The 12,077-nt window shown below is 35.0% G+C and overlaps 1 protein-coding gene across 1 annotated transcript in view; it reads left to right on the forward strand.

Moving 5' to 3' along the window:
* The first annotated feature begins 526 nt into the window (after positions 1–526).
* The window catches only part of MEOX2 (mesenchyme homeobox 2), a 60,265-nt gene continuing 48,714 nt past the window's right edge, over positions 527–12,077 (forward strand). Inside the window, exon 1 of the mRNA XM_083377210.1 lies at positions 527–1,289. Within this exon, the coding sequence (XP_083233336.1) occupies positions 752–1,289 (538 nt within the window). The 5' untranslated portion in view covers positions 527–751. The remainder of the gene's footprint in view (positions 1,290–12,077) is intronic.

The following is a 12,077-nucleotide window of genomic DNA, read 5'->3' on the forward strand; positions in this document are numbered from 1 at the left end:
GTAAATGTTGCCCTTCCAGACTTTCCTGGTTGCACTTTCTGGAACATCCTTGTTTCCAGTATATCCACTACTAGCCCTAACGAGGTCACAAAGAAGGACGAGGAAGCTCCAGATGTGACAGGTGTACTTCTCTTACCTGCACTCTCGTTCTGCGCCACATAAAGAGCAAGGTCTGCCTTCATGCCCCGCGCCTTATGAGGGGCGTGTTGGGCGGAGCTCGGCGCTGGAAGGGCCACGGGTGAGGGCAGGCTGGTCCCCCTAAAGGTTTCTCGCCCAGAGCTTATTAAGGTCTTGGAACTGCTTACTTCTTGGGACTCACCCGACGCCTGGCAAGAAAGAGCGAAGCTGAACTGGGGTCGGGGGTGAGGGCAGCTGCAGGTCGCTGTTGGGGTGGCTGTTGGGCTGGCGTTCGTATGTGGTCAGCGCCGCGCCGCTAAGCCAGCCCCCAGCTCACGTTACACACTCCTGTATTTATAACTTCGGCGAGGCGCTTCCCCCTCCGATCATTAGCGCGGACCACCTCTGTTCCGCCGCCTGCGAGCCCGAGCGGCCGCTTCTTGAAACATCCGAGGGAAGCCACGGTCGGGATTGGTAACCAAGCGCAGGAGATCTGGATTACACCCGAGCGACGCGGCGCGCAGCCACCGGCCTTAGAGGTGGCTGGGAGGAGAGGGGAGGACCGAGTCGCTCCTTGTCCTCCGGCGGGCGTTCGCTGGCAGCGGGGTGGCCGCTCGGAGTCCTGCCGCATGCCATGGATCACACGCTTTTCGGCTGCCTGCGCAGTCCCCACCATCCCCCTGGCCAGGGCTTGCACCCATTCTCACAGTCTGCGCTTGCCCTGCACGGCCGCTCAGATCACATGTCCTACCCGGAGCTCTCCGCGTCCTCCTCCTCTTGCATCATAGCGGGATACCCCAACGAGGAGGGCATGTTCAGCAGCCAGCACCATAGGGGCCACCACCACCACCACCATCACCACCACCACCAACAACAGCAGCCGCAGCACCAGCAGTCTTTACAGACAAACTGGCACATCCCGCAGATGGCTTCCCCGCCACCGCCTCCACCGCCTCAGTCCGCCTCATCCAGACACAGTCTGTGCCTTCAGCCCGATTCGGCTGGACCACCGGATCTAGCCAGTAGTCCCCCCGGACTGTGCACGAATTCATCAAGTTTGGGGACCGGCACCCCGACAGGAGCAGCATGCGCTCCGGGAGATTACGGAAGGCAAGCGCTGTCCCCGGTGGAGACGGAGAAAAGAATGGGCAAGCGGAAAAGCGACAGCTCAGGTAAAGCCCCCTCCCTTGCGTTTCTTCTGTCCGGGAAAGTGATTCATCTCTCTCTCTCTCTCTCTCTCTCTCTCTCTCTCTCTCTCTCTCTCTCTCTCTCTCTCTCTCTCTCTCTCTCTGTGTGTGTGTGAGAGAGAGAGAGAGAGAGAAAATAATAAAATAAAATAATAAAATAAAATAATAAAATAAAAAAAAACAAAAAAAAACCCGGGATGGGTGATCGTGAAGCCAGGTACTGGATTTGTTCTGGAAGCGTTTGGCGCATGACTGCTTGATACCTTGAGTGGTAGTGACAAGACCCCAGTTGTAGCACACTGGCCTACCACTACACTAACTAAATCGTTATATTTGCTGCTCCATGTCTCATGATAGAGACAGGTCACAAGTGTTAAGAATACAGATTAGGACACCTTGGGGTTAGGACCCTTGAAGGATTGCAGAATCACAGTCTTTCTAAAGGACGCAGTTTGGGGACATCTAATATTTTAAGTTTATCCCTCAGTCACCTATATCTTTTCTTTCTTGTCAAAATTCTACCTAAGAAAAAGGATATGTCTGTATTCATGCCACTCAAGGAGTATATTCCATTTCTTTTTAGGACTGCCCACCTAAAGTATTTCTGGAACACTGGTAGAATTGAGATAGAATCTACTTCTCAGAAGCCTGTAGTTTTACTTTGGTTAGGCTTATAGAATGAAGACAGATTGTGCAAATATGCAAACAATTCTACTTTTCAAATGAAATGGATTCCTATGCCTCAAAAAGTACATCAAAATAATCAAATGAAAGTGTATGTGTACAAATATGAGTGTTTGTATGTTCCTGCTCTAAGTATAATTATTTCATATAACTTAAGTTAGCATCTTGGCACACTAATTTTATTATATTTGTTTTCTCATGCTTAGTTGGATACTTTTGAATTATATTTGTACTATTAAATTAATGTTTAAATTTGCTTTTATATGTGTGTGTATGTGTGTGTGTCTGTGTATATATGTATGTGTATATGTGTGTGTCTATGCATACATGTGTGCATATATATATATATATAATTCCAAGTTTTGATCAAGTAAAAGTCATGATCTACTTTGAAATTTGAAAGTGAAAAACTATCCATAGTTATGTTTGAATTCTTAGGACTGTTATATAGAAATGTACTTCCTTGACAGTTTAATGCAAAATATTTTGAGTCCTACTTATTTTGAAATTTGTTGTACTCTGTCTTGTAGTTCAGGAAGAGAAACTGAAAAGCTGATTTGAATTGCATTTAAAAAACTATGTTACAAAATATACTTTTCTATAAAAATATTTAAATGGGTAAGAAATCTTCAGGCAATCCTGGATGAAGGATTTCATTGTAACACTGCTAAAGGTAAGAAATAGATTTGTATACATGTACAAACATCTTCACACACATGCAATAGGATGGTATAAAGCTGATACAGAAATCTGAAGGATTTCTACCTATGAATAAAAATAAGAAGAAATCCGAATCTTTTACTGAAAATTGTATTTCCTTTAAAAAAATTAACGGCTTTTTAAATTGTCCATATTTTTGATTAGTTTAGAATTGTTTCAACTATTTTCCATGTTAATTAGATCAAGAAAACTGGAATTATATCATTTTTTTAAATTTTAAGATAATTGTTTCTTGTAACTGACAGGCTAAAGATTTGAAAGAGACATCAATTGGGATTTATTTGAATTATAATTATCTATGAATCAAATAAAAGTAATTATTATATTCCAGAGACATAATAGTTGGTTGACTTGTAAGGGTAATAATGTTACATAATGCACTGTAAGAAAAGTGTTATGTGATAATTAAAAGAAAATCTTTATAAATATTAAACAGAAATATTAATCTCCTTTAACTTTTATTAAAGCTTAGATACATAGATAATTAAAAATTAATTATAGTAGATTGCTCTGTGATATATTTAATTAAATATTAGAACACAATTCTATAAAACTTTGATTGGGAATTAGTCTTAATTATAGTTTTATGTTTAGGTTTTACAAAGAAAAAAATTCAGTGTGAGTAACTTTCCAATATAAGGTTATAATATCAACCACCTTAGCATTAATAATCTATATCTTTCTTTAATTTTTCTTATACAGTATAAAATACACTCACTATACTTTTGAACAGTATTTTCAATATAAGTGTAACTACAGATTGCTAATATCAAGTTTAAGATAATAAAACCCATATATTTTCATATGCCAAATGTTTCTGCATATATTATGATAAATGGATTATATTTATTTACATATCTGAATATTTTTATGGAGCTGTATGTTTACCTTATTTTATCTTATCATTTCTTATATTTACATACATATATTTAAAATAAAAGATGTAAAGCCATACGAGAGACTAATTTGATCAGTGCATTAATTAAAAAATACTTTTCTAACATAAAGAAATCAAGAAAGAATTTCGCAAAATATTTAAATATTTATTTAGAGTTAAATAGAGAAAATATTCTTTAGTTATTTCTGCAGTACAGTATTCTCTGGTGTTGAATTATTTGTGGAATACTTACAATATAAATGGCAATGTGTTTGTCCTTTGCTAAAACATTGGCATAGATGCTGTATAGATACAGAGGTAACAAGGCAGGTCTCACAGCCTCATTGTTGCTCTTAGGAATAGGGCCCCTGATCTTTAAAAAAATCTTATTTATTCTCCTGTGGGGCCAACATGGTCCCATACTGAAATCTAGGCAATTGTGCAGGTTGGCATTATGGTTTGTGGGTGGAGCAAATAAGTAATGGCAGATAGCCTCAGAATATACAGTTAGTCCTTGTCTTACAACAGTTCATTTTAGTGACCGTTTGAAGTTACAGCAGCACTGAAAAAAAATGAAAGTGTGAATTTTTTTCTGCACACTTATGACTGTTACAGCATCCCCATAGTGAATGTGATTTACATTCAGATGCTTGACAATTGGTTCGTGATGATTGCAGTATCCTGGGGTCATGCAATCCCCTTTTGCAACCTTCTGATAAGCAAAATCAATGGGGAAGCCAGATTCACTTAACAAATGTGTTACTAACTTAACAGCTGCAGTGATTCATTTAACAAATGTGGCAAGAAAAGTTATAAAATGGGGCAAAGCTCATTTAACGAATTTCTTGCCTAGCATCATAGATTTTGGGCTCAATTGTGGTGGAAAGTCGAGGACTACCTGCACTAAGGGTGGAGACTAGGTACCGGGAGATAGAACCAAAGAGAAACAGTCAATTCTCTTTGTTTTTATCTACTCAAGATTTTGATAGCTCAAATCTGATAGTTGTAGTCTGAGGATACCTTGAACTATTTCTGCTGCTGTTTATTCTTGTGAGCAAGTCTGTTCTGTGAGTATACCTCTAGGCTGATGACTGATACTGAAAGTGGACTTCCAAGCAGTGGTGGGATTCAGATGATTTTTTGTTGCCCAGGCCCAGAATGGACTTCTGGAAGCGGCACCCACACAAAAAACCAGTTGTTCACATATTTGAATCTCACCACTGTATCCAAGGTTGTTACCATAGAAGCCAGGGACTCCCAATTAAACCTCTGCATAGAAAAGAAAGTCACAGAAAGCTGAAGAAATATAATTTTTATTCTGTCTTATACTGATGTTCCATGGACAGTAAGGATTTCCCTGCATATAACAGCATATAACAGGAACCCAGTAAAGCAGAGTATGATATATTTCACAGTAGGAAATATAGTAATCAAAAGTAATAGATGATTGCTTGTATTTTGTTGCCAAAAATTTATTTTGACAAAATATACCCACCTTCTCTAATATAATGCAACATAAGCAAAATAAAATAAAATAAAATTGTTCATTTTAAATGACTCATATTGCTTACAATTTTACTTTTTTATTTCAGGAAATATTGTGTAATATTTATAATAAAATCTTGAAAATAAAATCACAAATAAATTTGCATTTAGTAAAACTGACAACTCTAAAAGGAGATATATGGTTAAGAAATAGGAAATTAGATGATGATAGATGTGTCTCTGTGTATGTGCGTTTGTGTGTCTGTGTGTCTGTGTGTGTGTGTGTGTGTGTGTGTGTGAGAGAGAGAGAGATGATAGATAATTTCTCTTTTTTATTCTTCCACCATCTGCTCTGTTATTGGAATTCCAAAATATTATATAGTATATGTCTATCTTCATTATTTTCTTGGGCTGATAATATGTTCTCATCTTCCTTTCATGTGATGTTATAGTTTGTATTTAAAAGGCTACACAGACAATTAAAAAGCTCTGATCCTGCAGCCCCAAGTTAAATGAAAGGCTACAAGGCCAATGAAGTTCAGGGGACAATTACACCAGTTTAACAAAATGATGATTGAAAGGTAAAAAGATTTAGCATTTATTCTGGATTACACATTGAAATATTTAATGATCTCTCCATAGATCACAAAATTAAAAAGAACAGATACATTTTAAAATATGTTTTACTTTTTTCAAAAATTAAGAAAATGAAGCTTTTCTAAAATTCTGACTTCTAGTGTAATATATGTTGCTATGCCATATTTAAAGGTCGAGACAGAATGTACATGTTTTAACCTTTTAAATAAAGGGCTTATAATTTTGTAATTGTGTGTGAGTACAATTGATGCACAGTTTTCTATATTGAAGTAGCACTAATATAATAGTCCTATGTTACTCAATGGATAGAGATTGTCCAGAAGTAATGTTTGATGGATTATTTTATAAATATTTAGTGTAGTTTCCAAGAAATGTCTTTGAAAAAACATGTACATTCGAAGATATACATGTCGGAGAAAATGATTTGATAAATCGGTGTTAACAATATGAATTCATTGCTTTTAGTAACTTCTAATTACTCTCCAAAACATTTCAGTAAGAAAAATGACTTGTATATCTTTTCAAAAGGAGCACTATAAATGATTCATCAAAGTTCTTAAACCTTTCAGCATGCTGCTAAGTGTAAACAAGCAAATAGAATTCTTTGTGATTTTCTTCTGGAGAGAGTTAATTTGTTAACGATACTGGGTTTCATTATCAACATGCATGATGCCTATTGGGACTTGGGCTTCCTAGTTCTTAAAAAGCAACTCTCCATGCCACATGGTGAATTGCTTTTGAACTTTTGTTAGGACATGGGAAATGCTCCTCTATAAAAACAGCGAAAAATTTCCATAGGAAATGTTTTGGTCATTTAAGTTGAGCATTTGGTTCCTGGTTAATATTGGCAGTACAAGCCCTAACACTTTTTTATTCCATTTGTCTAAATGGTAAACACCAGTACCAAATACAAGCTGTTTCTGAAGTCCCTCCAAATTAAAATACAGTTTTCCATGTGATACTGGGTGTTGCCTTATCAAAGTTAGATCCTGTTCATGGGTGGGGGAAGAGGGAGGGAGGGAGGGACAGAGGGAGGGACAGAGAGAGAGAGAGTATAGTATAGTATAGTATAGTATAGTATAGTATAGTATAGTATAGTATAGTATAGTATAGTATTTTGGAATCATAACTACTATGACAATAATATAGTAGAGTGTAGATTGTTTGGGGAAAAATAATTTTATATTAATTGATTTAAAATAAAGATGATTTCAGATTTATTTTAAAGAATTAGACCAGATAAAAGTGGATCCCTTCTGCAGACAGCTAATTTTAAGCTTAATGAAAAACAAAAACAAATGTTAATTATTTAATATATTGTACTTATTGAAAAAGAAAATTAGCCTCATCCCAATAATTTAACTTTAAAATGGAAAGTTTCATTTTAAGAGTCACTGACATTTATCTCAATTATTATGGGTTAGACTAGGTGTGTTTTAGCATTTATTATTTCAGTTTATAATCAGCTTCTCCCACTCACAGAAAATATAAGGCAGTAAAAAATAGGTAGTAGCTTTTTTATTGTAATTGTTAAATCCCAGTGGGAAAAGGTAGATGTCATGGTTCTGATTAATGAGACAGTTCAAACAAAATTCAGGCATTTTTTATCTAAAATGTCTTAATAATAACATTATTATAAATATATTTCAAAAGACCTGGCTAAAGGGAAAATTCTTAAGGTTGAAAACATCAAGGCCAAGTGTAGTTTTTAAATTACATAGCTGGGATTGATACAGGAATAGATTCTTTTAAAAGACTAGCAATGTATGTGTTTTCAGATTCTAAGCAAGACATATTTACAGTGTCTTGTCTTCTTCTCTTCTCTTCTCTTCTCTTCTCTTCTCTTCTCTTCTCTTCTCTTCTCTTCTCTTCTCTTCTCTTCTCTTTTTACCTCAAAAGGATTACTTCTGGTGACTGCTTGGAGAATTATCTGCAGTCTTCTTGGCAAGATTTTGGAAGTGGTTCGCCATTACTTTCTTCCTGTTCTGTTCATGTTCCACTCTTCACTATATTTAAATGCTAGAAACTAGGAAACACAACAAATGATTCAAACACTGAATAATCAAAATCTTCATAATCTGTATTTAAATCTTTGTAATCCAAAATGCCGTACTAATAGACCTGAAATATTATGTGTTTTAGTGATACACTAACATGGCTCTTTTAGAAACAGGTTGTTTTGTCTGGAATTATATGCTGGATCTGGCTGTTAAATTTTCTGGAATTTTCTGATCCAGTGGACAGCAAAGCTGACCTTAGATATGTAGTATGTCTATGACCTGCTTTGTGGTTAGCTGTGCTGCATGGTGGCAGTAATAGAGCCAGCAGAAGCAATTGTGAAACATTTAATAGTGCATTATTATAGTATTTGACTTACAATTATTCATTTAGCAACTGTTCAAAGTTATAGTAGTGCTAAAAAAATAACTTTTGACAGTTCTACTTAACAAACATTGTAGCATCTTGACAATGAAAAGATCAAAGTCTGGCTCTTGGCAACTAGCATGTATTTACAATAGTTGCAGTGTTCCAAGATCGTATGATCATTGTTTGTAATTTTTTAGGGAGAGCATCCAAAAAGGAAAGGGTTGAAAAAGGCTGTTTAGGTACTAAATTCATGCCATTGCTGAATGCAGGAATTTACCGAAACATTTGGATCTTCTGATCTTGTCAGTATTGATTATTGACTTTTTCCTGAATTTCATTAGTTCAGTGGCATTTGGAATTTATAATTGCTGTCCTGCAAATGATTTTACTTTCCTTGTATCTATTTGCTTTTTAGAAGGCAATGTAAACTTTCTTGAAATTTGTTTTATTGGAGCCAGTGGTGAGATACAAATATGTGAACAACCAGTTCTCTGTGTGAATGCCGCTTCCAGAAATCCATTCTGAGCCTGGGCAACAAAAAATTAGCTACTGGTTCTGCTGAAGTGGTGCAAATCGGCTGAATCTCACCACTGATTAGAGCTGATTTCAGTGTTAACCTCTTTTATTATTTGTATAGAATACAGAAGAACATAGCTTTTAACCATGGGGGAAGTAAACATTTATTAAGCAGATAACTTGGAAACTATTTTACAAGTCATTTTTCCTCACTCCTTTTGTTGACATAGCTTTTAAATGAAAAACTATGTTTTGTGTTGGAACTCTAAAACATGTGCCACAAAATTCAAATTGATAGAATATAAACCAATTCAAGACTCAGCTTGTTTTCCTTTTACACAAATAATTATGCATGAAGCTCAATAATAAGTTTTAATTACATAACCTGTGTACCATGAAAAGTATGAATGATTCTTTTTTCCAAAAGATAGTGCAGTAACCTAAAGTCTTTCCTTTTCTTTAGCACATAGGAGAAAGTCATGTTGACAACCTTTTCCAATCATTATTTTGCAGCAAATTACTGATTTTCCAACACTTGGCAATTTAACTTAACACCTTGCAAGTCTTGGTAGGAAGATCACACTTTGGCTAGATTAGAAATTTAGTTCTAGACCAAGAATAAGCCATATACTCTATACCCACACTCACTCACACATACAATAGGTGATTAATACTACCAGTCAGAAGATGTAAATGGCATTTTTAGTCTTCAAGCTTAAATGTAGGGCTTCTGCTCTTGTCTTCCTGAAATAATGAATATAGTATGGTATTGAAGCCATGATGATCTTGAAGCCAAGCAGTTAACTACCATCTGTAGCCTGGAATCCCTGGTTCTTATTTCAACTGTGATTCTACTATATCTTAATATGTGCTTGTGTGGCTATATGTCAGATGCAAGATCAGAACAAGACCACTGAGATCCAGTCAAGTTTGATCCTTTATTTGCTTGCAACTAATAGACAGAATCTTGACAAATTAATGCTATAATTTTAACCTACTAGATATAGCCTGAGAGATTCTAGGTTCTGCCTATTGTGATTCTCTTTCTCCCTTCCCTATCTAAATTGGGACTATGCAGCTTCTTAATCTATTATTGTTAAAAAAATAATATATTTAAAATAATAGGGTAGATAGCTATCCTGCATTCATGTTGCTGATGTAATTCTGTTAATTAAATAACATCCACTAAAGATTAATTTTCATATGCTTTATATGTCATTGTTTTTATCAACATTATAAAAATCTTCTCAGAAAGGAGGAGGAAGGTTAAAAAAGGCATTTTCTGTCCATCACTCCAATGTAAACATAAAAAGTAGCTTCAAATTAATAACTGCTGAAGGTGCTGTCTTATTATTTAGAAAGTATTAATTATAAGTATTTAGAATAGCGACAGAAGAGCTTTTTTGATTACGGGTAAAACAAGATGAAAAAAAAATCAATTTATTTTCAAAGAAAGGAATTAAAACCTTTTACTTCCAAGTTTCACTATACTATTAAGAATGTTGTCAAGATCAAAGTATACCCTGATTCTTTTCTTCAAACCTCTATCTCATGAAATTCTTTTTGTTTTTTACCCATAATTTTTATTACTTCATGATTTATTTGCATTTATTCCATTAAAATGATGACTGAACAACAATAAAAACATGTGTCTGCAGCTTTCTTGAGAACAATACAGAATCAATTTGCTAATAGCTTCTTCTACTGTTGTTTATAACTTCAGTCAGTTTCCCAACTCCACAAGCCTGAAGATTTCCTTTCCAAGTAGAAGTTAGCTATGGAATTCCTGCAAGATTGGCTACAGAAGCATTTAAGAAAGCAAACTATAAGTAAACCTGTTTAATTTTCTGAAGAACAAGGTGGAAATTAATATAGCAGTTTCCTTTGTTGTGTAAATGAAATTCTCATTATTATTTTTTTAAGCCTTGTTTGAAGTGGCTTACTTTCATGTGTCCCTTAGAATGTGTTGGACTGTAAACCCCAAGTCAATTGGATTTAAGCAATGGAGGGTTCTATGGTATTTAACAATAGCTGAAATGAGCATATAAATTAAACATTGGCTGGTCTACTACTTATCCCAAAGATCTTCGGTCTGTTCCCATTTCAGAAATCCCCCTTACAATTTGACAAAAAATAAAGACTCAGTTCCAAAGACTTCTGTTTTAGGAATGAAATGAAGGGAAAAATAGGTGTCATGATTGAGTTACATGTGCACAATTCTTTTGGAGATATTTTTACAGCTTTTTGTCTAAGTTAACCTGCCTCTAGCCATGTATAAATCATTTAATTTTTATGAATGCTAAATTAATCTTAGTTATAAAAAGCCAAATTTCATGGCACTTTTGTGAAATAAAATAATAATCTTATGAGTATCGGCCTAGAATAGTAAATCATGATATTATCCAAAGCCAATAAAAGGATTTTCACAGATGTTTAAGCTCTGCAGGAATCTTGTCTGTATGAAAAGTACCAAGTAAATAAAAATACCTTAACTATTACTCTATTCAAACCATACATGTTTACTAATTACTACAAATTACAATTTTATCCACCATTTTAATTTTAAGCAATTATATTAGTTGCTTTATGCTTTTTTGAAGAACACATGTATTTCTCAAACACCCTAGCTCTACGGATTGCAGTTTCTTATTTGTTGCTGTTCTTTAGCAAACTTTCAGTGGCTTCCCAGTTACATGCTGATTTTCAGTCTGTCCAGAGTCCTATTTTCTTATCCCATCATTTACCAAGTGAGACAGATGTGGCCTGTTTATATCAGTCTGTGCACCTCTGAAATACTTATTTTGGAAGACTTGTAACTGCACCTAAATATGCATTAAATTTTCCTTTGGATATTAGGCAGGAGCGGATAAATGTTTAGCAATATCTGAAAGACCATGCCACTGAAATATTGTTTTTTGAGATATTGTTTGTATTGATTTCTTTATATTAAATAATTGAAAAGTTAGAATTATATTAATAAAATCAATGAACAGTGGAATTTAAGTAATTACTTAAATATTTATATTTATATTCTAGTGAATGGAAAAGATCTCAGCCAGAATTACAAGCAGCAGCTCTGGCCATTTTTTTAATTGTTTGATCTTTAAGAGATCAGGCGAGCTGAACAATACCATTTAGATTCAATATTTGTGTTAGATACTTTCAGCCTGGCCCAGTAATCTCATTCAGTACATTTGATAGCTTCTAGCTGCTATTATAGTTGTCTACAGTCACAACAGTGCAGGGTTCCTAAGATTTTAAATTTCATTTTTGAATTTATAGTAAATGACTATAATTGTTTATTGAATTGAGCACCTATTTCTCAAATTTAGTTTCCAAATAGAAAAGCAAAAGCTAGCTAAATCACAAAAGACGCTGTAAACAAAATTCAAATGAAATTCAAGATCACAACCTTAGTCAATGTTAAAGAATGGAGAATTAGTCTGGAAACCTTACATGGACATAAGAGGATAAACCTTATCTAGGCTTATCTAGCTGCAAATTGCTAGTCTCAGAAGATTCCTGAT

The sequence above is a fragment of the Vipera ursinii genome (assembly GCF_947247035.1).
Source record: "Vipera ursinii genome assembly, chromosome: Z".
NCBI classification, from domain to species: domain Eukaryota; kingdom Metazoa; phylum Chordata; class Lepidosauria; order Squamata; family Viperidae; genus Vipera; species Vipera ursinii.